General features: G+C 35.8%; 2 protein-coding genes across 3 annotated transcripts; both read left to right on the plus strand.

Annotated features, from left to right (window-relative positions):
* The first annotated feature begins 2,187 nt into the window (after window positions 1-2,187).
* LOC106130692 (BTB/POZ domain-containing protein KCTD9) lies at window positions 2,188-6,409 on the plus strand. Its single transcript, XM_013329590.2, has 6 exons — window positions 2,188-2,852; window positions 3,127-3,326; window positions 3,702-3,837; window positions 4,537-4,611; window positions 5,019-5,137; window positions 5,749-6,409. Exons 1-6 carry the CDS (start codon window positions 2,285-2,287, stop codon window positions 5,863-5,865), a joined length of 1,215 nt encoding a protein of 404 aa, XP_013185044.1. The 5' UTR covers window positions 2,188-2,284; the 3' UTR covers window positions 5,866-6,409.
* Window positions 6,410-7,038: 629 nt separating this feature from the next.
* On the plus strand, window positions 7,039-21,708 carry LOC106130775 (methenyltetrahydrofolate synthase domain-containing protein). 2 transcript variants are annotated; one of them, XM_060950970.1, is made up of 12 exons: window positions 7,039-7,236; window positions 11,028-11,256; window positions 13,256-13,416; window positions 13,949-14,035; window positions 14,303-14,391; window positions 14,693-14,767; window positions 15,132-15,247; window positions 15,747-15,864; window positions 16,351-16,524; window positions 17,270-17,410; window positions 18,432-18,569; window positions 19,285-21,708. In XM_060950970.1, the coding sequence occupies exons 1-12, from the start codon at window positions 7,197-7,199 to the stop codon at window positions 19,315-19,317; spliced, it is 1,401 nt and encodes a 466-aa protein (XP_060806953.1). In that variant the 5' UTR covers window positions 7,039-7,196; the 3' UTR covers window positions 19,318-21,708. The 2 variants fall into 2 exon arrangements, with proteins under 2 accessions (XP_060806953.1, XP_060806954.1); XM_060950971.1 differs by having other exon boundaries at window positions 11,034-11,256.
* Window positions 21,709-24,990: the final 3,282 nt, after the last annotated feature.

Below are 24,990 nucleotides of genomic sequence, written 5' to 3' on the forward strand. Positions count from 1 at the left end.
CTACAGATGAAAAGATAATTCCTCCACCATTCTGCTTCAGTGAATGTGGTCCGCTTTCCGCCATTGTCTTTTTACCTTCTCCGATCTACAACGTCTTCAGTAGGACCCAATGTCTTTAACGTCGCCAAGCCAAGTTTTATTTGGCCTGATCTTTCTTACTGCTCCTGACGGAGGGGTCACGGCTAGACATTTGTCATAAAGATACGACATAAGTACATATAGGTAATCACATTTATATCCCACAGGGTACGCTGAGCTAATAGTCTTGAAAAGACTGAGAAGCCACATTCAGCTTCATGACTTAATGATAGAATTGAGATTTAAATAATGATAGGATGCTAGCCACCGCCTACAAAATGAATCCCAAGTTTATTAGCCTTCTCCTTAGTTACCTTTTACGACATCCATAAGAAAGATATGGAGCGGTCCTCTTAAGTGCCGGGAACCACACGTCACACTTGTACTTATGATAGTCTGCTTGTTAGACCTACTCCATTTCTGTCCACGAAATATTTTGAACACATAGTGAGTGTTCTTGCACTACATTAACAGATCGTTAAACGCTCGTTCGACGCCCGTGCCATTGCAGACTCTAAATATTTGTAAATTCGCTTACATCTATTTTTATCAGAATACGGATGGGAGCATAGGTCAACTTTTGTCTACATATCTAGGTACATACTTAAATCTTTATAAGTACTAGAATTTGCAGCCATGATCATCATGAGCGTACTCATCATCATTTTTTTTTATGACAGGGCTGATCTTTTCGGAATTCTGATGGGCAAACAAATTATTCTGGATGGGCCTTAATATTAAATTTACTAGGTAAGTAGGTAGGTAATATCTTATACAACTAAAGTGCATTACTAGCACTTCCTAATCTAATACAAAGCAAACTTTATGCTGACTTTCAACTTGATAAGTCATAAGTTAGCATGTAACTGTCAGAAGAAGATAGGTACATTATTATTACATTATGTTATTAGGGTTGTTTAATAATTATATGTCATCATCCTCCTGGCTTTTATTTGGGTTTTTGTATTTTCGTTTGTAACGAAACGAATAACTCAAAAACTCCGTGACCGATTTTGACGAAGTTTGGCACAGAAAATTAAAATTACTGTCAGAGAATTAACTTCTTAGACGCGGATAATAAATAACACTGTTGGTCATGAGTGTAAGTCAACGCGGAAAAAACCGTGCGTGTAGGTACTTATTTGACGAGCCTTGACGAGCCTTTTTTGATGATTCCTTGTTTTTTTAAATACCTTTACTCCTGCTTGAGAAGATCCCAAAATAAATAGATCTCGATCAGATGGAAATTTCGATTAATCAAGGAAATTCCACATATTTTAAAGGTACCTATGTATTAAAATTGGTTTCAATAAAAAAAAAATAAAGATGGATTATTTGAAAAAAAAAAGAAACAAACTTGCTTACTCATTTACAGCTGTTCTCAATAACAATCGACGGTTTTGCCTACAGTTAAAAAACTAATGTCTGGTAACGGCTCATTAGTCACCATAAACTATTTTTACTTTGAATAAGTCATTGATTGATATTCAGGACATAACGGGTGCCACGCCACATAAAATCTCGACAATAAAGAACCTTGCGGGACTCCGGCTTATACGGGCTTCACTTCCGAGTATAAACCATCGTAACCCAATTATCATAAGTAACTGATAATTTGATCATTCGGCGATGCTTAATATATTATTGATGATTACGGGTATGCCCTGTTAGAGAAAGCAAAAGTGAGGGCAGAGCACCTTACCCATCTATAGCTCGTATAGTTATACTATTTGATGAATATCTTTGGTTAATACATTCAGTATATACTAACAAGGCAATTCCTATAACATAGCAATTATACCTACTCAGTTGCTCCTACTCCGCCTCAATCTTTCTCCATGTGCATCGGTATTCTGAGATGACAGTTATTGAATGTGGATGATGTCGAACCTACACACGGGAAGAATAAGAGAAAATTGAGTAGGTAAAATTGTTAGTACGGGTAGGAAATTGTGCTTTCATTGCCACTTTTCTATCTTTTCTATATTATGGCTTCCACCGAACTTTCGGTGATTCTGCCAATGTCATGGTTTGAAGAGATCATTGCCACTTAAAAATATACGACGTATTTTTTTAAGTATGTCTCTGTCAATTCAATAGTGTCAATGTCAGTCTATTTATTCAGCACATTATTCAGCGAAACTTCTTTTTAGAAAATATAATATTATTGATTTAAATTAAATAGTCTGGGAAGCACGGGAACGGGATGAAACGAGCATATGTGTACAGAAACAAAGAAGAACAAGATGGTAAAGTTTTAGCGGTGGATAACTCGATTGAGGAGTTCAAAGCAGAAATATCTAAACACTTTCAACAGCCCTATGAAAATATTAAGTTATTTTCCTCAAACGGTTGTGAAATCACTGATGCCAGAGTCATAAGAGACGAAGAGAGAATATACTTGAGTTTAGACAGTAGAAGTGTTACAAAAAGCTGTGATACAATAGAAAAATCAATAGCGAATTTGAACGTCGGCGATGGAGATTCGCGATCAGTTTCAGATTGGATTACGCTAAACGTTGGCGGGAAACACTTCACAACATCCAGGTCTACGATCCTGGCCAAAGAACCTCTTTCAATGCTAGCTAGAATGTTTGCTGATGACAATAATGTGTATTTAATGACTCCAAGTGCCACGGATGAGAAAGGCGCGTATTTGATTGATAGAAGTCCGGAATATTTCGATCCTATTTTGAATTATTTGAGGCATGGTGAAGTTATATTTGATAATAATGTGAACCCTAGAGGTGTCCTAGAAGAAGCAGTATTTTATGGTAATATTCCACTATTTGTACATCTTAAGTAAAATGTATGCTTAACCACTCAGAATAAATTAAAACGCGAAATAAAAGGGAAATGTAGCTCTTATTTATATAAACATAAAGTAAATCGTTTTTTATTCACTTAGTCAAAATACATGCACAATAAAACTGTATGAAAGCTGGTGTTATTTCCAGTTGCATTCTCAACTTTGAAAAGAAACCCCTGATGGGCTAATGAGCTTGTTCCAGATTTTTCTTATGCTGTTATCAAACATCAACTTTTCAGGCATAGAGTCTATGGTGCCACAACTGCATCAACTCATTGAGGAGTCTAAATGTAGCCTTGGCAAGAACCAGGCTCTGACAAGGATGGACGTAGTCCGCTCAATCATCATGACTTCTCACAGTACCGAGTTAAGGTTCCAGGGTGTAAATCTGGCTGGCGCAGATTTGAATAGACTGGATTTGAGGAATATTAACTTCAAGGTGGGTTTTTAATTAAATTCAAAAGGTTTAATGATAGCTATGGCACAGTATTATGTATGAGTTATTTACTATATCATCACGTCTTTATCCCATACAGTGTAGACAGACCCAAAAGACTTAAAAAGACTGAAAGTCCCTTTTTCATTGCATGGCTATATACATATGTACATACATATGGTCACGTCTATATCCCTTGCGGGGTAGACAGAGCCAACAGTCTTGAAAAGAGTAGTAGGGAAAGAAAGGAGAGTAGTTCAGCTGTTCGAATACTAGTCAATTACGTACAAAACAGTCTGTTTAAATAAATTTCTTTTGCTTTTTTAATTTCTACAAAGAAATGAATATTTATGGTACAAATTATTCACTTTTTCACAGTATGCCTGTTTATCCAGATGCAACTTAAGCGGTGCGAATCTATCTCACTGTTGCTTGGAGAGAGCGGACCTGTCGCATGCCAACTTGGAAGGTGCTCAACTACCAGGCGTTAAAGCCTTGTGTGCTAATATGGAAGGTTGATATTACTTCTGAAATGTTCAATATTGTTCAATTCTATCATTAAGCCAAATAGCTGAACATGGCCATTCAGGACTTTTGGTTTTGTCTACCCCGCAAGTGATATAGACGTGACCATATGTATGTATGTTCAATATTATCTTCTTCCTCCTGGCTACTCTAGAGAGCAGCCCAGGGTGAGCCTTTTGACCATAATCTAGGATTGGATGAGTCAGGTTTTTTACATGAAGTGACACCCATCCAACCTCTGCAACCCTTGCAGTGGAACCTTTCTCATTTAGATTAGATCATGGTTAAATCTACACTAAAAATACTAAATGAATGCACCTATTGTGTCATGCGTAGAAATGGAGTGGCTTTATTATAGTTTTGGAACCATACAGTGTGAAGGACCAATATTATTTCTACCTTGAAAGAATATACAATATAACATGAAGCCCTTGTAGAAGTGCAAGAGGCGACTAAGATATTTAAATAGATAAACTCTTTAATGCACCAAGAAAAAAAAAAGCAAATATCAGAAGTACAAAAAAAAGGATATGAGGTACAAAGGCGGACTTATTGGTAATGCAATCTTTCAATTATTATATTTTATTTAGCACTTTTATCTAGTTCATCACCCATTATCTTAACTAGTAATGTGGAGAAGGTGTTGCAGTGTTTAATTACCTGACTGATCATAAATCTACCATTTTAGGTGCAAATTTGAAGGGATGTAACATGGAAGACCCTTCAGGGTCGAGGGCTGTGATGGAAGGCGTCAATTTAAAAGGTAAGTCTTAGGTTTGCTGTTACTCTCGAGAATAAATTCTATTTTAAAATCCCGGGGAAAAAAAATATGGGGTGTTATAAGTTTGACTATCGGTGGCATCGTATCTCGAATGGATGAACCGATTATGATTAGTTTTAAGTATTTGTCTGTAAGGTTAATTAGTAGAGAGTGTTCTTATGCTATGTTTGATAAAAGCGCCAGGAAAAATTATCTCAATTCATTCAATATGACTATTAAATAAAATAATCATCATTAGTAAAATAATACTGTGCAGAATGATAAAATTGTGTCGGCGGTAAATTGTTAATATTTAATTATTTAAAGAAGATACAAATTATACCGAAAGCATTTTAAATTTTGTTAAGCATTTTAAATTAAATTGATTGATCGTTTCATTTGTTTTACAGGTGCTAATTTAGAGGGCAGTAATATGCCCGGTGTCAATTTGAGGGTGGCAACACTGAAGAATGCCAACCTTCAAAATTGTGATCTCAGAAGTGCTGTTTTAGCGGGAGCGGATTTAGAGGTGAACTTATTTCCCTTTCGGACATTTCATGTCTCGTAACAAAACTAAATACTGTTTTAGAGTATAACACGCCAGACATTAATGCTTAAATGATAGAATTGAAATTTAATGGTGACAGGTTGCTAGCCTATCGTCTAAAACAAGAATCCCAAGTTTATAATGACGGCCTCTGTGGCTCAGCGGTAGTACGCTTGTCTGTGACACCGGAGGTCCCGGATTCGAATCCCGGCCAGGGCATGATGAGAAAAGAACTTTTTCTGATTGTCCTGGGTCTTGGATGTTTATCTATATAAGTATTATATTATAAAATATAGTATCGTTGAGTTAGTATCTCGTAACACAAGTTTCGAACTTACTTCGAGGCTAACTCAATCTGTGTAATTTGTCCCGTATATATCTATATATTTATTTATTTATATTTATAATAACCGAATACCTTAGTCGCCTTTTATGACATGTAAACTTGAGACTGAGTCGTCCTATTTTTTTTTATTAGTGCAGGGAACTGCACTGCACAATGAAACGATAAAGTGCACATTTTTGAAAAATAAAATAATGTGGAATTAACAATACGACGGTATAAAAGTATAAAAACTTTTTTATGATTACAGTGTTGCGACCTCTCAGGAAGCGATCTCCACGAAGCCAATTTGCGTGGCGCCAATCTGAAGGACGCCGCGTTCGAACTCATGTTGACTCCGCTCCACATGTCCCAGACTATTAGATAAATTAGCTTTATATTCAATCGTGGGTAACACTAGTTATTCGCCAAATGGCTGAAATTGTGTAGTGGGCGAAGGTTTTCTATGAAGATGGGAGTAACGTTTCTCCAAGCGGCTGAACCGATATATTTCATATCTTTGCCATGAACTTGCAACCCAAAAAATTGGATATGTTTTGGGTTAGCACGCTTTACAGGCCGTAACAAAAAAAGAATCATGGTTTTTTCGAGACTCTTGGCTCTATCTACTCCCTCTTTTTAATTGAAAGGCTATTTTAACCCTTTCGCTGCGACATATGGATGTATAAAGGACAGGTACCCATCACCCACCTTCTCACGGGAAGTGGTCCAAAATATTTGAGTAAAATTTGATCTTTAAAATTGCTCCGGAGCTGTTTACGCTCTTTTAGTTACAACCTTAAAGATGTCGTTTCTTGCCGCCTTTTTATATGCAGTGTATTTGCATTAAAATATGTATAACTTTATATTTAAATGCCTACATATTTGTTATTCTTAAACTGTATTTAATACGGACTCGATAAAAATGTGTACTTACCATAAATAATAAATAAATTAATATATTTACTCTTTTGCTTTCAAATGTTATTTTTATTTCCTGTATCCCGTCGATAAAGCAGTACCATATACAATACAGTTAAGAAGCGCAATCAATATACATTTTAGTTTGTGTGTATTCATCCTAGCGACAGATTGCTAGCCCATCGCTTAAAATAAGAATTCCAAGTTTATTAGCTTTTCCCTTGATTTACCTTTACACATACTTTTACATTCTTGGTCGGAATAAAAATCTACTTTAATTAGTGTTTTGATTACTAACAAAATTACTGACTAGTTTTATTTTAAAGAATTGATTTTGAATTTAGCGCTCTTAAACAACATCCGCTTCTGCTTTATAGTGTTGCTATCGTTGACAATGGTAAAATAATGTTGCTATTACTGATTATGCAGTTGTCACATATTTTTATCGTAGTAGAATATATCAAATAAACAATTTGGCAAATGTAGAAGAGAATTAAATATTTGCCTAAATTTTTTTTTATTGTTTCACCAATTTAACCTGTCAATTGGTGAAAACAACAGAAATCAATAAACATCAAATTTATAAATAAGAACGTATTTATATTTTATCGTAATGTTGACAGTACCGACATATTCTGGCCGTCAAGTTGGACACATTTGTTTTTTATTCGCGTTCTATTTTTGTGTGTGACGGTTCCGTCCGGCTGAAGAAAGATATTTTTTCCAAAATCTTGATGAATTTCATTTAGATTACCGAATTATTTCGAGGACATCTCCAGATTGCACTAAAATATCGATATGCAGAACGGAGAGAGTACATTGGCGGCCGGGGAAACCAGTAAGTTTCACATTTTGTTGTCAGATTATTGGAATAACAATCATTGTTCCGCTGTTTTCTTGCAATTAATAAGAAAATACCGCTTCGATAGCCTTAGGAAATGCGAATAATTAACAAATTTGATAGATTCCAGCATGTATATGCGAATACCCACATCTTGAAATATCGATGTGTACTATAAATGCTATTGTTATACCTATAGTAGATGATGAATTTAATTGCAGTTTTAATTTCACTTGCATTTGTTGAAATAGTTTATCGTGCATATGTTAACGATTTCGTCTACTTTTGATCAATGATACTGTGGGTAGAATAATTGGAGTGTGAACGTGAGTCACATTCCAGTGTGCAGCCCACTACTTTCCGTAAAAATGATTTAGGTAGGTAAATAAGCGATGCAATGCATTGCATTTGCGCGACCGATTTATTAATCGTAATGCGTAAAAAATACAGCATGAAATATTGAAGTCGCGACGATTTTTGCGTTTGATTTTTTTTCTACCTTCACATTACAAAAATGTCAATGGCTAAGGTCATTATATTTTCATTTGTTCTGAATCATCACAGTGAAGGCTATGCCGTACAAGCAGAGATATTAGCTCATCAGAAAAGTTACCTGTTGCATAGATAACTGTCTGTTAGTCTGTATTTACACGCATATAATTATGTAGAGTAGACAGAGCCAACAGTCTTTAAAGACTTAAAGGCCAAGTCTAGCTGTATGGTTAATATATATTTTTTAATAAAGGCTGATATTTTTTTATTCAATTGTAATAGGTCAATAATTATGTATCTAACCTAATGGGCTTATCAAGTAGGTAGGTAGGTACATAAATATGTACCTACCTACTTGATAAGCCCACCAAACAATATCTGGAGGAAATCCTCCAGATATTGTTTGGTGGATACAATTTCTGAGATAATGAACGAAAAATCAAAGTTATCAAATATTATATCAAAGTTATTAAAATTGTATATTACCCAAGTTTTTATACATACATATAATTATGTCTTAATCCCTAAAATGGTAGACAGAGCCAACAATTTCAAAGACTGAAATGTCTTATTCAGCTAGGTATACTAGCTCATTATTATTATTTATATTGTCCAGTGTTTAAATCTCAATTCTATTAATAAGTCAAACAGCTGAATGTGGCCTGTCAGTCATTTCAAGACAGATGGCTCTGTCTACCCCACAAAGGATATAGCTATGTATACCTACTAGCTCATTGCCTAAAAGATGTTTATTTCCAAGTTTTAAATTTATTTGAAACTAGAGGCCGCTCGCGTCTTCGTCCGCATGGAAACCCTATCAATTCCGCGGGAACTCTGGGATAAAAAGTACCCTGTATGTAATTCTGGGTCTAGCTACCAACATACCAAATTTCATAGTAATCGGTTCAGTAGTTTTTGCGTGAAAGAGTAACAAACATCCACACTGACATCCTGACATACTAACAAACTTTCGCATTTATAATATTAGTAGAATGTTAATGTGGATCCATAAAATATACAAATTTTAATTGTACCTTTATTGCACTTGATAAAAAATTCCTTTGTTAAATCTAAACATTGAACAGCTATTGTATAACTTTTAAGTGAACAAGTGTTCAAATACCTACTTTATTAATGTCGTCATTTGGTTCCTCAAAAATACGATCAACAAGATTAAATTGTCTTGAATATTTCTGTGCTAGAATACTAATACTTTTTGATTCTCAACAAACACAAACATTTGTTTGTTTGTTGAGAATATTCCTCTCTAAGCATTCACTGATTTAGTAAATATTAGCTAAATAGCTAAGCAAATGAATTTACAGATAATGAAATTATATGATTGTTCATTGCTAGAAGAATAAATAGTTATAGTGGAAATCACACTGTGCTAAATTTAATTCACAATATCAACTCTTCAGTACCTATATGTGGGGCTATTTATTATATAGAGATCAATGACCTTACAACCTAGTAGATATTGAAATGAGTACAAATACCTTCAGATCTATGAAAAGAATGCTCAGTGAAATAAAATGGTTGGTTTCTTTTTTCAAATATTTTCGTAATATTCCTGCAGATTGGGTTACATTGCTATCTTGTGATGTGACATAGTAAATACTGATAAACATGTTTATTTTGTTTTTTTTTGGGTAGTGCATATAATTTCCCTATTTGAAAACAATTAAGTAATATGTATCTTATCATTTAATTTTTATCAGCCACAAGTTCAATTGTATCTATGTAGATAACACAGGAAAGTTATAAAAATAATTGTAAAATAATGAAAGGACAGAATTCAGACTTACAGTACAGCCTGTTTATTTTAACAAAATTTTTACATATGGTGTTGTGTATACTATATAGTGTCTTGTGGTTTCTGGCACTTTTGAATAGACCATTCTATACACATTTTCCCATAGATGCTGTAAAAGGCTACTAAGGGAAATTCGAATAAACTTGGTATTCTTTTAGGCGATGGGCTAGGAGCAACATGGCACTATTTATATCTCAATTTCATCATTAGGCCAAACAGCTGAACATAAATGTTCAGTCTTTTCTAAACTGTTCTCTCTGTTTACTCCGCTACGAATATAGGCGTGATTATATCTATGTGTATATCAACTTGATTCACATGTTAACAATTGGGGACTTAAATTTAAGTTAAAATTAACTTATTAACTTCATTACTTAATACATATAGACAGGGTATGTATTAACAAATGCGTTTTGTTTTACACTTGATGAAGAATATTTTAGTAGTAAAAAAGGTAGCTACCTTGTCTGTACAATTGTAGCACCCAAACAAAGTGTGATTTTGATGATGATTGTTTTCTCAAAGGGCCTTTTTTGTTTTAGGCAATTGTTAGGTATTATTGATGATCTTCTCAAGTATGTGTGGGCAGAAATAAAATCAGTAAACTGAACATGCTTTAGTTGTTTAGGTAAATGTTATAAGTTTAACGGTTTAAATTTAGTTTATTCCACTTTCGTCAACTGGTTGTTCAAATTTAAATTAAATGAAAATTAAAATAATGTCATATTAAATGTTCTTGTCAAAATTTATTTTTTATCGAAATATTCGTCAACGGTATAAAACGATTTTTCGATAAGCCATAGTTTAAATTTAGTTTTAAAGGCATTCAATTTGTAAATTATATAGGTTTAGTTGAGAAAATCCAAACTTTGAATTGTGTGTATCTGTGTTCTTATTATTCTACTATTGTTCTATATTATAGGTGTACACAAGTGTTGAATTTCAACGTACACTAGGTACATCACCTTGAGCAACGAAGCGAAACTGGTTGTACATAACAAACTTGAATGTACAATTATAAATTGATCTATTATCAATTTTTGCACTTTTATGATAAGGCGGTAATCGAGAATTTTTATAAAAAAAGCACGCCTTTTTCCCGGAGGAGTTTTCTTTTCCTACCAAAGACTACTTACTTACACTTTCCAATCTTCCGGACAATTTGTAATGTGTATTAATGTTTTTAATATGAAGATCAAGCTTCCTATACGCCACAATTTTTTTTATGAAACTTATACAACATTTTTATTTATTTATTGTTCTGCCAGAAATGTTGAAATTGAGGACCGTGCTGTGAAGGGAGGTGTTGCCTAGACTAATATAATTTGTTCTATGCAGTATGTTATGTTACAATTCCTTCAACATTTCTGAGCAGATTGTAAATATCACTTTTAGCCGAATGGGCTAGACACCTATCTCTAAATCTCGCATCGAATACTAGATGTCTGATATGTATGTATATGGAATGTTTCTTCAACATGTCCAGCCAAGAAGCAGGTGCCGGAGGAGATAACGAAGCAATCCTTTCGCCACAAAGTATGGCGGCACCTTGAGAGCAACAGCCTGGCCTTGTTCCCCAGGCCCGTGTACAACAGGATCCCGAACTTCAAGGGAGCCAACGAGGCGGCAGCCAAGCTAGCTGAATTGGACGTCTTCAAGAACGCCACCACGATCAAAGTGAACCCTGATAAGCCGCAGGAGCCTGTGAGGTATTTTTGTTTTTTATTAATACACTAGCTTCCGACCGCGACTCCGTCCGCGCGGATGTCGGTCTTCGCGTGGATGGTTTATTTCTCCATTTTGAGTAACTCGGAAAATGACATCTTATTACGGCGCTGAATCCACTGCGGGTAACGCAACGTGTGTTCGCGGTTCTACAGAACAACGTCTATGGATAAAACTGAAAAATTAAGATTTTTTTTTTCTTTCTTGTGGGAATTGTTTAAGTAGGTTAGTTTTTTTACACAACAAAATACAAATTTTGTGTTTCTATAATATTACCAGCTTTTGCCCGCGGCTTCGCTGACGTACGTCATTCATTGGAACCGTTTACGTTTTCCGCGATAAAATGTTAATTAACATGTCCTTCTTAATACTTCTATTTTTGTGCGATATTTCATGGAGATTGGTCGAAAGTAGAAAGAGTGATGAAAAAACAAATTCACTTCACATTTATAGTATAGTTTCAAAGTTAATTCTAAAATTGAGTCTTAGTGTGAATTCGATACAGTGCTGGTATGTTTAAGTTATGCAAGCGGCCAATATCTTGGGTAATGCGTTCCGCATATATCGTTTTATAACTATAGTTATGTAAAATCCAACAATTACTCTCTAGAAGTGTGATTAGAAGCTAGTAAATTGTCATTTTTCATTTTAGAGATATTTAATCCATGCTTGTTTAGATTGAGAGAGGCTTTAATCATTAGGGATTCCCCGGATTTGACCTAAATTTAGGGGTGTCATAGCGGCCGCACTTTTAGCGGATAAGTCATGAAATGAAGGGAAGAAACTCTAAAAAAGTGCCCACTCCAATTTTTATTAACAGATTGATCTAGGTCTAGTTAGTGTGGCGATAGTCTGAACATACATGTATATAATCACATCTTTATCCCTTACGGGGTAGACAGAGCCGACAGTCTCGCCAAGACTGAGGTGCCAGGTTCAGCTGTATGGCTTAATGATGGAGTTGAGATTCAATGGGTCAAGTTGCTAGCCAATCGCGCCTAATAGAAGAAACCAAGTTTATTAGACTAAACCTAAAACTAAACTAAACTAGGTTCCCCAGGCATAACACCTAGCCTGGCGAAAGATCTTCATCTTAGTTGCATTTTACAAAATTCATGGAGAAGAAATGGAATGGTCCTATTCTCAAGTCCTATGCCGGGAACCACACGGCACTAGTCTGAACAATGAAATACTTTTTTTTTTGTACAATTATAAATATCTTTTTTACAGTCTACCCCCACCCTAATAGTCTAGACAGGTGCTAACTTCAGATTCAAAATCTGCTTTTCCCCTTCTGTTCTGAAGTTTTCGTTTGGCGTTGGTTATTTAAGCGTTGGCAGCCCTATTATATCTGGGTATTATACATATAATATCCTGTTGAATTCCTAGTGCGATAAAATGTGAGATGATACAAATGTAGAAGTGCACAACATTGTTTATGTAATCGATAACCTGGAGTCAATGTAACTTGATTACAATTGCAAGGTTGGAGAACTTCTTACTTATTTTTAAATCTGGAACAACTTAAGTCGAGCTGATGACTCTTATAACAATCCTCCTGATGTCCCGGTTGTATTTGAAAAGGAGAAAGATCAAGTTTATCAGTTAATTTGACATTTTGACTTTTTTATTTTTGTGTTTTAAGACTGTCATGTTTTAGTAACTAGAATACGCACGCGTAAATTGATGAACATTAATTCCCTCTCCAGCGGGAATTTCGAGAAATCCTCTTATTGAACCCCTCAACAATATAAGGAGCCTATATACCTACCTTCTAAATTTAAAATAACTAGAGTCATAGTTCTGGGCCTTTAGGCGCGAATGGTCCAATTTAGAGGAAACTAATTGCCATCAGTCCAATGCACGATTGGACTAAAAATGACCTTAACTCGCTCACTGCGTCAGTCCACTGACTGCGGCAGCGAGCTCCTCTTAATACTAAGATAATAAAATAAGCTGTATGAATAAACTACATTCTTGCAGAGTGCTGTGCTTAGAACAGAAGAAGACACTGTATGTGCCAGTGCCTCGGCTTCAGAACGGGTTCCTGAACCGTCTTGAGTTACCCGAAGAGGAGAATGGACAGGCAGCCATCAAGCAGGCCGTCTCCAGGAAAGGAATGGAGACATTTGGGAAACCAATTGGTAAATATGCGTACCTACACTTGAGTGTCTACGCTAAAAAATCTCGGTGATTTCCGCGGGAATTCCGGGAAATACATTCCCAGTCCATGTTTATGGTCCACACAACACTTTGGTGTTGCGAGCTTGATTCACTGATTTTGAAATTTTGTGTTTTGACACAAAATGTCAAATCTCTAGAATCAGTTAATCAAGCTCGCGAATGTCATTTGGTTTTAAATTCCTTTGTACTACGTATATTTGTGCAATTAAGTTTTGAACACCATACGCATTGTATTAGAGGATGGAGGATTTTACCTTTGACTACCCAAAGGTTGGCTGGAAGAGATTGCTTAGCGATAAGTCCGCCTTTGCTCAACATGTTCATAATGTATGTTTCTACTACGTATGTATTTTTTATGGGCAATAAAGATAATTTGTATTGTATTGTATTGTAAATATTTTTAAAATTAATGAATAACTGAAATTAATTATTGTTACATTAGACCACAGTAAAACGTAGTAGTTTTGTAATCGTAATTAAATTAATTTCCAGGTATTGAAGAGTCAGTCTCACTCGATTTGGTCGTGATGGGCTCTGTTGCCGTCTCCAAAGAGGGGTATCGCATCGGCAAAGGAAGAGGTACATCCTTTTAATACAGCATTACACAGAGTGATTAAATCAACGAATTAATAAAACAAAATAAAAAAAAATTACAGTCTTAATAAACTTATAAGGCAATGTATAAAAACATAAGTATAAAGCATTATGTAGGCAAAAAAGTATTTTTTGTGTATCCCTTCAGTAAAGAGGCATAATTTCATTAAATTAAAGATAATTTGTTTGCAAGTTCATCGATGAAGATTATGAAGTGACAAAGTAAAAAAGCTTTAAAATTCTTTTTTACAGGCTACGGCGACTTGGAGTTCGGTCTGATGATGCACATGAAGGCTATAAAGCCCAACACCATAGTGGTGACCACCGTTCATGATTGTCAGGTAACTAAAAGTAGTTTATTAGCAGTATTGATATTTTGAAATGAACAAGACAAAGTGTTTCTATTTTTTTTTGCTCATTTGAAGATAATGGTAATATCACCTTAAAAATATATCTACTGTTGCATTATTAGTTTATATTTCCTAAACACGAATATATTACTATTTTTCTAACCGTGTAAATTTCTGTGCAATACAGATATTACCAAACTACAATTTAACTGATTGCATTTTCTTAGTACTTTTTTTTTAATTTAAAGTAGTAGCCTATTTCTAAACTAAATATTGTATTATCCTTCCTTAGGTATTTGACACGCTGCCTGCTGAGCTGTTTGGCCCGCACGATGTCCCTATCGACATCATCGTCACGCCAACCGAGGTATATGTCAAAACTTTTTAAACTTTTTTTTTCTTTTTGTGCAATAAAGTGTTTATCTATATATCGATCTTATTACTATTTGTTTGTACCTATTTTTTATTACAATGGCACAACCTTCTTTGTAATATATACTAGACACTGGCAGTAAGTTTATATAAAACAATTTTCGCTTGCTTTAGTCTATTGAGAATGTTCTTACCCAACTTCAGAAAAGAAAGAGGTTTTCAATGCGACCGTATTTTATCTGATTTACTAATAGGTTTTTGAATTCTCTTACACAGGCCTGGAGTAGGAGTCATTAAATTATTAAGAAATGAGGATATATAATTGTATTTTTAGTATGTCTAAATCGAAATTATTTCAGGTGATTGAAACCCAGCGCATGAGTCAGCGTCCGGTGGGCATTTTGTGGCATCTGCTGTCCAACCGCCGGCTGCAGCTCATGCCTGTGCTGGGTCAGCTGAGGGACATCGAGATGCTGTGAGTGTTATTTGTTCACTACAGAACGCCCGCAGGCAGGTCCATCCGTGTTAAACTAAAAATTCCTTGTTACTTCTGTTCCCGCAGGAATTTCGAAAAAATCCTCTATAAATGCACCCCTAGAGTACATAAAGAACTAAAATGTCAAATTTCAAGTTTGTCAACCCAGCGGTTTGGGCTGTGTTTCAGTCAGTCCCGTAAGAGATTTGTATACCTATAAAGATTTATCTCTTGACTAATTTTGCTATCAGGATTCTTCTGTCTGGGTCGACTCGGGTCTGACCTCCCTGACCCTGGCGAGAAACTTAAGACCTAATTCAGCTTGGATCTTATAATATTCATTTCTTATTATTCAATCTTAACATCTGTTATGTCAATATTTTGATTGATTAGTATGCCATACGCCATTAAGTCCTCTGTATTGTCCTTTATTTGTTACCTAAAATTTTATTGATATATTTACCTATGCGATAAATAATTTGGTAATGATATTGTACAGTGCCGGGCGTTCCTGCGTGCTGAAGGAAGTGGACACGGACGTGGAGGACCGCGGCACCACGCGCCCGCGCAAGCTGCGCCGCCGCACGCGGTCTCACAAGAGCCATAGCGAAGGGGAGGTGAGAAACTTATAAATATCTTTAATATTTTGTTCAATAACTAGCTGTCCCGGTTAACGTTGTTTTGCATTTTGTGTCTATGAAAAATAGATGGCCGATTCTCAGACCTACTCAGTATGCTTACAAAATTCATGATAATCGGTTAAGCCGTTTCGGAGCAGTACGGGAACGAACATTGTGACACGAGAATTTTATCTATAAGAAGTTGTAGCGAGAGCGATACTTCGGGCTTGACTACCACAAAGGGGAAGATCTTCCGCCAGGCTGGTTTTTGCCTGGCCAACCGCGCGATAGACTATGTTGAAAAAATTATTTATATAGAAGAAATCATCGCGAACACACTGTCTGGCCACATGCTGTCATAATTTCACCTATAGATGTTGCGTTTAAGCCTTTATTTTTACCCAGTGATTTACATTTGTACCGACAGGGCAATATATTATAGGTACGTTAATACACTTGTTTATATATACATTTGTTCCGCAGGGCAACACGACGGAAGGCGACGACGCGAAGTCGGGCAAGCCGCGGCGCGCCAGCCGCCGCCGCAACAGCCACAAGGCCGCCGCCAACACCGCCGCCGCCAGGGACGACGGCAAGCGGGACGAGCGACACAGGAGGCCCAAGCGGCCCAAGCCTGTCATCGACTTCTCCGTCAAGGTTATATATCATTCTTCTTCGATATCGCCCGAAGTTAAAGAGGCTGAGTCCAAATAACGAGACATGTCAGCAAACACATGTTTATACATACAACTACGTTTTTATGACTTACGGAGTAAGTAGAGCCAACGATCTCGTAAAGCCACAACTTTGCCAAAGAGATCAAACTGGCCCAAACCCGCCATCGACTGTTCTGCAAAATCTGATATTTCCATACATATTTAAAATCTTGTCTTTTTTTCCTTACGGAGTAGACGTTAGGAGAGAAAGCCCTACCTTGATCAAGTCCCAGCTCAAGGTCAGGTCAGGAGTACCCTAAACTGGCGAGCTTACGTTTATTTATTTAACTAATCTTTGAGTGGAAACGCCTAGACGAATATATCTTGATCAAATTGTCTCCAATTTGGCAAAAAGTCATGAGTTCCCGAAACAGACAAGCTTGCATGAAGAATAGAATGTGGATGAAGCTAAAGAAGTATGCTGGGATTGTGGCAAGTGAAAGGATGTAATCCCTGTCCACCCTTCCAGGAAAAAAGCGTGATAACAAACGCAATAAACTTAATTACAATATTTGGCTATTAAAATGGGATTTTTGTAGGCGGCGGGCCAGCGACCTGTCACTATTTTAATCTCAATTATATCATTGAGCCACACAGCTGAACCCCGTATGTATGTTTACGCTAAGACTTTTTCTATCAATCAATTTGATTAATACTTACCTGTATGTATTCCGTTTGTCCAACAGATATCCAACATTGGCCCGAACACCCGAGTTCGCGACCTGAAGCAAGCGTTGTCTGAACGCGGAGTGAAACCTCAAGTGATGGTGTGGAAGGGCTTCCGGGGATTCTGCTACCTGCACTTCTTCAAGCCTGGCCCGCAGAAGGTGAGGATAGTTTGATATGAGTAGATCAGTAATCAGAAGAAAAAAAAACAAAGTTCATGTTTAAAATAATCGGCCTCTGTGGCGCAGCGGTAGTACGCTTGTCTGTGACACCGGAGGTCCCGGGTTCGAATCCCGGCCAGGGCATGATGAGAAAAGAACTTTTTCTGATTGCCCTGGGTCTTGGATGTTTATCTATATAAGTATTTATTATAAAATATAGTATCGTTGAGTTAGTATCTCGTAACACAAGTTTCGAACTTACTTCGAGGCTAACTCAATCAGTGTAATTTGTCCCATATATATTTATATATATTTATATTTATTTATTTATAATAATCAAATTGTTGTGAAACAGACATGAAAGTTTCAACTTCAATAACAAACACGCTTTTGACATTAATCTTATAATTTAAATTTTCTAACGTTGTGTGCATGATTACAAGACGTTAATTTTGTGAAAATGTAAACGTTTGCATATAGCATTCAGATCAATTTGCAAATTGATAATTTTTCACCTTTTTTAAGGTTCCGTTCTTCAAAAGGGAAAAAACGAACCCCATAAAGGATCGATTGTTTAAGTGAACGCGATTAAAATATACAACTATTTATTTCGAAAATTTAGTAAAATTTTGTGATTGCATATGGGTTTTTTGCATTAGTGATAGGCTAATAAACTTGGGAGTTTTCTTTTGGGCGATGGGCTAGCAACCTGTCACGATTTAAATTTCAATTATTATATTAATTAATATATTAATTATAAACTAAACTTGTTTGTTAATTTACCTTTAAATGTATTTATACTGCATCTTGCACGCAACGACATACCTACATTTGTATATTCTAAGCCTAGATTCTAAGTTCTCATGTAAGTGAATATTTTTCTTATGAGAATAAAGATTTCTTAACCCGAATTACACCATTAGGCCGTACAGATAAACAGTCGTGCCGTACATAGAGGTGAGGATGCAACCGGGACTAAAGCCAGGAGTCAGAGTGTATATATGTATGTTTATAAATCCAGGGCGAGGGCGACGCGGCGGCGGGCGCGGCCAGCATGGCGGGCGTGCTGGCGGCGCTGGCCGCCATGTCGCTGGGCGGCGCCGACGACGACAAGCCGCGCCTGCTCACCGTGGAGCCCGCGCCGCCGCGGAACGCCGAGGTGAGCTAGCACGCACGGTCACGTTACGACTTACACAATAAAAGATCCAAGTGGGCTCTCCAAATTATCTATCTCTCTCTCTTTCTATCTCTCTCTCTCTCTCTCTCTTTCTATCTCTCTCTCTTTCTATCTCTCTCTCTCTCTCTCTCTCTCTCTCTCTCTCTCTCTTTCTATATATATCTCTCTCTCTTTCTATCTCTCTCTTTCTCTCTCTCTCTCTCTCATGTTATCATGAATAATGCCAGAGAAATTAGAAGAGTGAGTGAATGCCGTGGATTGACTAACAAGATAGCTGGAGCAAAAGCGAACGTGAAGCGCGTCTGCTCACTGGTAGACCCGCGAGGAACAGTGTTCCAGGTGAGGTTGACTGTCGAGAAAAAATAGATGGGGTACTATAATTTTACCCTTTAGAAATAACCTGAGGTCTTCAGGATAACAGATTCGAGTGATGGCATAGAGTATTAATACGAGTCGGCAGACTAAAGAGAGGGCGCTGTTAGAGAAAGCAGCTAATCAGAAAGTCAGTAAAGGCCCTTGCCTGGTGGGTTATTAGGTGAAGGTTGTGAAACAGCTTAAATTACGATGATCACATTGGTTTTTTTTTTTTTTTTGCAATACCATCAAATTACCTAGGAACGTTTCGCTTAATTCTTAAATCTACTAGATTTTTATTCTTCCTTTATTGTTCTTTACTTAACGAAATGTTTAATTCCAGGCGAATCAGGAGCCGGTGGCCGTCGCCCAATGACTTGTTACAGCCGACAACGACTTGACACGAACCCCTTTTGTTTCCGATACACGCATATAAAACGTTGCTCGCTTGGTTGCACCGGAAACGGCTTAGCCGTCGCATTCCGACACTAATCGTTTAGAGTTAAGGTTGATTTTCCTTTGGCCCGGCCGTTAAGAGCGATTGCCGGTCGTATAGTACTCGATTTCCAAGTTTAGAAATGTTTGAAATTACTATATTTCTCGTCATTTGGTTGGTTATTTTACTAATGATCTTTTATTTGTCTAAAATAATAACTTAGACCTAATAGTTGAATAGGCAGATAAAATATATTCAATAGATAAATTGCAAAAAGGACAAAAACAAAAGTAATGTCTTAAAGTAATGGTTACTTTTTCACTACTACACTACTTTTGATTTTAGCCGTATTGCCATTTATTATAAAAATTTAGTCTTTTGAAAATTTGGTTTTTTGAAATCTATTTTAATCGTTTTTCGTTGTAAAAGGTGTCTCGTTTACAAGTTGATTACAATTATGATTTTATTACAAAGAGGTATTTTATACAGATTTAAAATAAAAAAAAATGTATTAAAAACGATAAATTAGCAAATTATCTAAGCTTAGAACACATTCGTCACTACTATAAGAAGCATTAGTGTTAAAGTAATGTGTCAAAATCGGGTGCTATGCAATCGGCAATAAAAAGTTGTAGTTGAATTATAAAAACCCGAATAAACGTAAAGTTAATATCAGTGGTTCTACAAATTGAGGTCTATCATTTGTTAATAAATGATTTGAGAGTAAAATTTATATTACTTAATGTGAGGGTTTTACAATTTAGAATCACGTAAATGTTAGTTTTACGTTATTGGGATAAGTAATCAGCTGCGACTATTTTGCCGATGCGATTTTAAGTTTGATTTTCGATTTGTTCGCTAGATGGTCTTTTGTTCTTGTCGCTCCTAAGGCCGGCCCTGTGTTAGAGAGAGTGAGCTATAGTTTAGAAGACACTTAACGGAAATCTGTATCTCTTTATGGATGTTTTAGTTTTCTCTAGTCTAAAGTTAGATGTACCGCTGTGTAACTAGGTTTATTTACGATTGTTTGCAATGCCGGTACGTTTTAAGCATTCTTCCATAATTATTACGATAAAGAAGCTATATTTTTAGTATGATAGTATAGAAAAACTAAAAGGAAAGTAATATATTTTTTAAACTATTAAGGTGCTTAAGAGCGGGGTTCTAAAATTCTCATAGAGGTTAGTTTGGAAGGATTTGACTAGTGTTAAGTATATTTATTTTAAATTTGAAGTTTGGGACCCCGTTTTTCGTCCTATTGTATATTTGTGCCAACTTGGAGTTCATATATTGCAATAACTTTAAAATTCGCTGTTCCCTACCGTAGAATTTGAATGAATCTATAACATATCTCATTTATGTAAGTTTGTGTAATGGCCACTTGATGTCAGATAACTTTTTCAGTATTAGGCTATATATTTATAATGTAAGACTTTTAACAAAGTAATTTATTAATGGTAGTACAGATTGCGAGTGTATTTTCATATAAGCGGTGTTGAGTAAATAAATCGGATCAACCAGGTTTACTGTGATTGGTCGATTTCTGTTGTTGACTTTGCTTCTGTGAGAATACACCCTAACTGTGATTATATGTCTTCTAGCGAACGCGAGTTCGGAATTATTGGTCTCTTAGAGTAAACAAAGATGTATTTTATATAGAAACAGTGGATTTGTATTGTTGTATTTTTCTAAATTATTGGATTGAATTCGGCAGCATAATAAATATATCTCTTATTCTATAAGGTAATAGCAACAAGGTTTCGTGAGCAAAGAGCGTTTAACTGGCAATTTTACTAAAACGTGTGTTCCCAAAATAGTTCGTACGCGCTTCAAAGAAGTTCCAAAAAGTAATATTTTAACAAAATTATATAACCTGTTCTCTCGTACTCGAGTCTCTGGGGTTCGTTAATTTTTAATGATTATTTAAAGTATTTAACCTTAACGGGAAATGTATAATGTATATCAAGTTTTACATCTGATATTGCTGTATTTCATAAAAATTTTGATTTTATTAGATGTTGTCTCTGCCTACCCTTTAGGGAAGAAGGCGTAAAAATATGTATACGGGCTGTATTTAGACGCTCTTTCTTCCGAAACTCCTGCGGCTGAGCATTATACTAAGCATTTTTCTAACGTAGTCAAGGTATCATTCGCACAGGGGGATTCCCCCGCATATTGTTACTCTCTTGCAATTTTAAGCACTCGATATTTATGTATATAACTTGTTAACATTAATATTTTTTTAGTTTATTTTGTAATCTACGTTGAAATAGCAGCATGGATGAGTTTTTTTTTGTTTTGTATTTTTTTTTAATAAATTTATTAAACACTTTTTTGTTTTTCACCTTTTTCATTCATTGTTCGGTGATTATGGGCCCGTGCTAAGGTAGTTTTGACGTTAATGTTGTGATTGTATTAATATTTCTCGCCGTAGGGTTGAGGGTCAAATTAAATTCTATTTTTCTAGCCAATGGCTGTTTCATTCCTAAATAATGCTAAGTGTTATTATAACGTGAGATTTAATTTTGTTTGAAACATCCACCACGGGTTATATTACCCAACTACGACAAAGCAAAAAGGAGGACTGATTTTGACCTATATGTTTGTATGTGCGTATTGATGTTCATCTGTTCCCTCATAACTAGTTATCATAATTAGATACATGAGGTGTCGTAAGAAGCCTCTTGACGTCCACTGGTTATAGACTACTGACTTCACGTTAAATTGATTTTATATTTTACGTTAATTTGATTGATTGATAGCACATTTCAAAATATGTTAACATTATATTAACTGTTGCTGACGGCTTTCCTTGACATAACCTGATGAGAATTTATAATATCTTCTAAACTAGTTGGGGTAGGTACCTATCATAAATAAGATAAGTAGTCAAAAACTAAAACCTAAAGGTGCGTAAAGATTGTATATCTTAACATATTAAATAACGATGTTGTAAGACATGTTCCAGTTGTGTGACTTTGTGATAAAGAAAAAAGGCTACGTTCAACTGTATGGCTTTATGATGGAGTTTATATATTTACATATTCATAAGAGAGATTTAAAGATGTCTCACATTGTTATGCAACAAAATTATCCAACATAAAACAGAATCTGTACACACCTTTTACTGCTATATTTGGTTTGCTCTGGATAATTAATACTTTTAAATCTAACACGAATTCACATAAAATTAAAATATCTAATTAAAATAAAATTAAACTTTAAAATCCCTTTATCACCGGGCGATGCAGGGGTCAACCTTTTCAGTGAACTGTTGCGGCGAACGAAGTGGCTGGCAATAGCCAGTAAATAATATAATATGTACATACTTATTTTGTGAGACAACCAAGAATCTACACTTCTCCCTACGTCAAAGACGGGGCGAACATCGGTGTTGCCAGGCTAAACCCAGCGATGCTAACAAAACTGATCTCACGACTTTTTCCTAGGGTACTAACATTACAACAACAGCTTATAATAAATTCATATTAAATGTAACAAAGTCCTTTGTTGATCGCTTCTCTTGATACACGACAGATAAAAATAATTCTACAACGTGTTAGACATATCAGATTCCACACGCAACCATTAATAGCGTTTATAAAACTGTGAAGGCTTCCAATAATTACATTTCGCAGCTATGTCTAGTTTTGAAATGATCATATTTTTAGTTTTGTTCAGTTTTATAGGATTATGTAAGGGTCAGGCAGGGGGCGATGCAGGAGGGGGTCAGGTAAGGCTTTTTATTTAAGGTTCCGTATTCAGTGGTATAAGTATATATATATATATAATAGGTACTGCTACTGAGGCTTCTTACCATGTATAGTAGGTACCTATATTTATTTTATATCAGTTCCGTAAATAGACTTCAATGCTATTTAGGATACTATCCATACCTGTTAGGTTACCTATATAATAAAGAGACAAGCTGTCCTGGTAAACGTTGTTTCGCCATATAAATATTTTTAAGTAATTTGTAGTTAAAAATAAAAAGTTAAGGGTGGACAACCCTTATCACTAAAGGGTGTGAAAAATAGATGTTGGCCGATTCTCAGACCTACTCAATATGCTTACAAAATTTCATGAGAATCGAATCGATCAAGTTGTTTCGGAGGAGTACGGGAACGAACATTGTGACACGAGAATTTTATATATACTAGCCGTCCCGCCAAACGTTGCTACGTTGTCGTCTAGCCTTCGAGTTAAACTACTTTTCTGTCTCCCTTGTAAAGATGTCATTACGTGTATGTTCGAATACAAATGGTGAGTATATATAATAGGCTTCCATAAAGAGATACATAATAATTGTTTTTATTTATTTTAAGTCAGGAGCGAAATATGTTTTGAACTTCAACTCTGCCATATATGGGTGCTCCGACGACATCAGTGTTGCCAGTGTTAACACTTCCGAGCTCGAAGTAATAAGTCATAATGAGACCTTCTCCACGATTAGCGGGATAATGCTGTTCAAGAAGTCGCTGCCGGAAAAGGCATTCCGAGTAAGTACTTAAAATAAAAAGTTCAAAGTAATCAATATACCTACGTACCTACTTGATAAACGGAAGTGTGGCGTGAGGTTAGTTAATTTTTGGCGAGCGAAGTCGCGGGTAACATAAGTTCCTACTTCTGCTTAAGATATAAAGTTTTTTAGGCCTAAAATGTTTACATTTTCTCCATTTTATAAAGTTTGACTGGCTGATAATGCTGCATTAAGCTCACATTCTTCTTCCTCCTCACGTTAATTCCGGTGACATTCTCACCTCCCTGGTGAGGTAGCTTGGCGTGCGTGCGCATTTGATAATGATTCTGGATTGGGTTAGTCAGGTCTTTACAGGAAGCGACTCCCATCTGACCTCCGCAACACTTTCAGGGGTACTAAACCTGTATTGAATCATGATAAAATTTCACCTGCATGTACTTAGGTCTAAATTAAAAAAAATAAGGTAAAACAGAAAACTTTTGAAGTCACAACAACCGACATGTTTCAGATTGAGATAATCGTGCAAAAAAAAGTATCAGGGAGCTACGAAACGCTATTAACTAAAGAGATTTGCGACCTGTGTGACGAATTGGGCCCAAATAGCGACTTAGCGAAGTATTTGGTTTATTTTGGAGTGCCTAAAGAGTGTCCTTTTCCAGCGGTAAGTTTCTCCATTATTAGAAAGAAAGAAAGAAATACCTACGTTTAGTTTATTATGAATTCCAAATTCAAAGCATAGGTATCTACTTATAAAACACAAAGAAAGTAAATAATTTAAACATACATACTTACATCACTATTTGAATCTCATTTCTATCATTAAGCCATACATCTGAACGTGGCTCTGTCTACCCCGCAAGGGACAAAGACGAGATTATATGTATGTACATTAAATAATACATAAATATTCCATAATAGGTACCTATTCTGATTTCTGTGTTTGACGCCCTTACCTACATTGAAGAGTGAATTTGGTAGTATCCCTTATCGCAAGTCTTCTTATTTTGGGGCTAGATCAATCTTTGTAATTTGTCTCATAAATAAATATTATTAATTACTAGTTGTTGCCCGCAACTCCGTTTGTTTACTAAAAATTTCCGTACATACCTATTACAGAGTAGCTGGTCCCTTTG

This window comes from Amyelois transitella, chromosome 23, assembly GCF_032362555.1.
Source record: "Amyelois transitella isolate CPQ chromosome 23, ilAmyTran1.1, whole genome shotgun sequence".
Lineage (NCBI taxonomy): Eukaryota > Metazoa > Arthropoda > Insecta > Lepidoptera > Pyralidae > Amyelois > Amyelois transitella.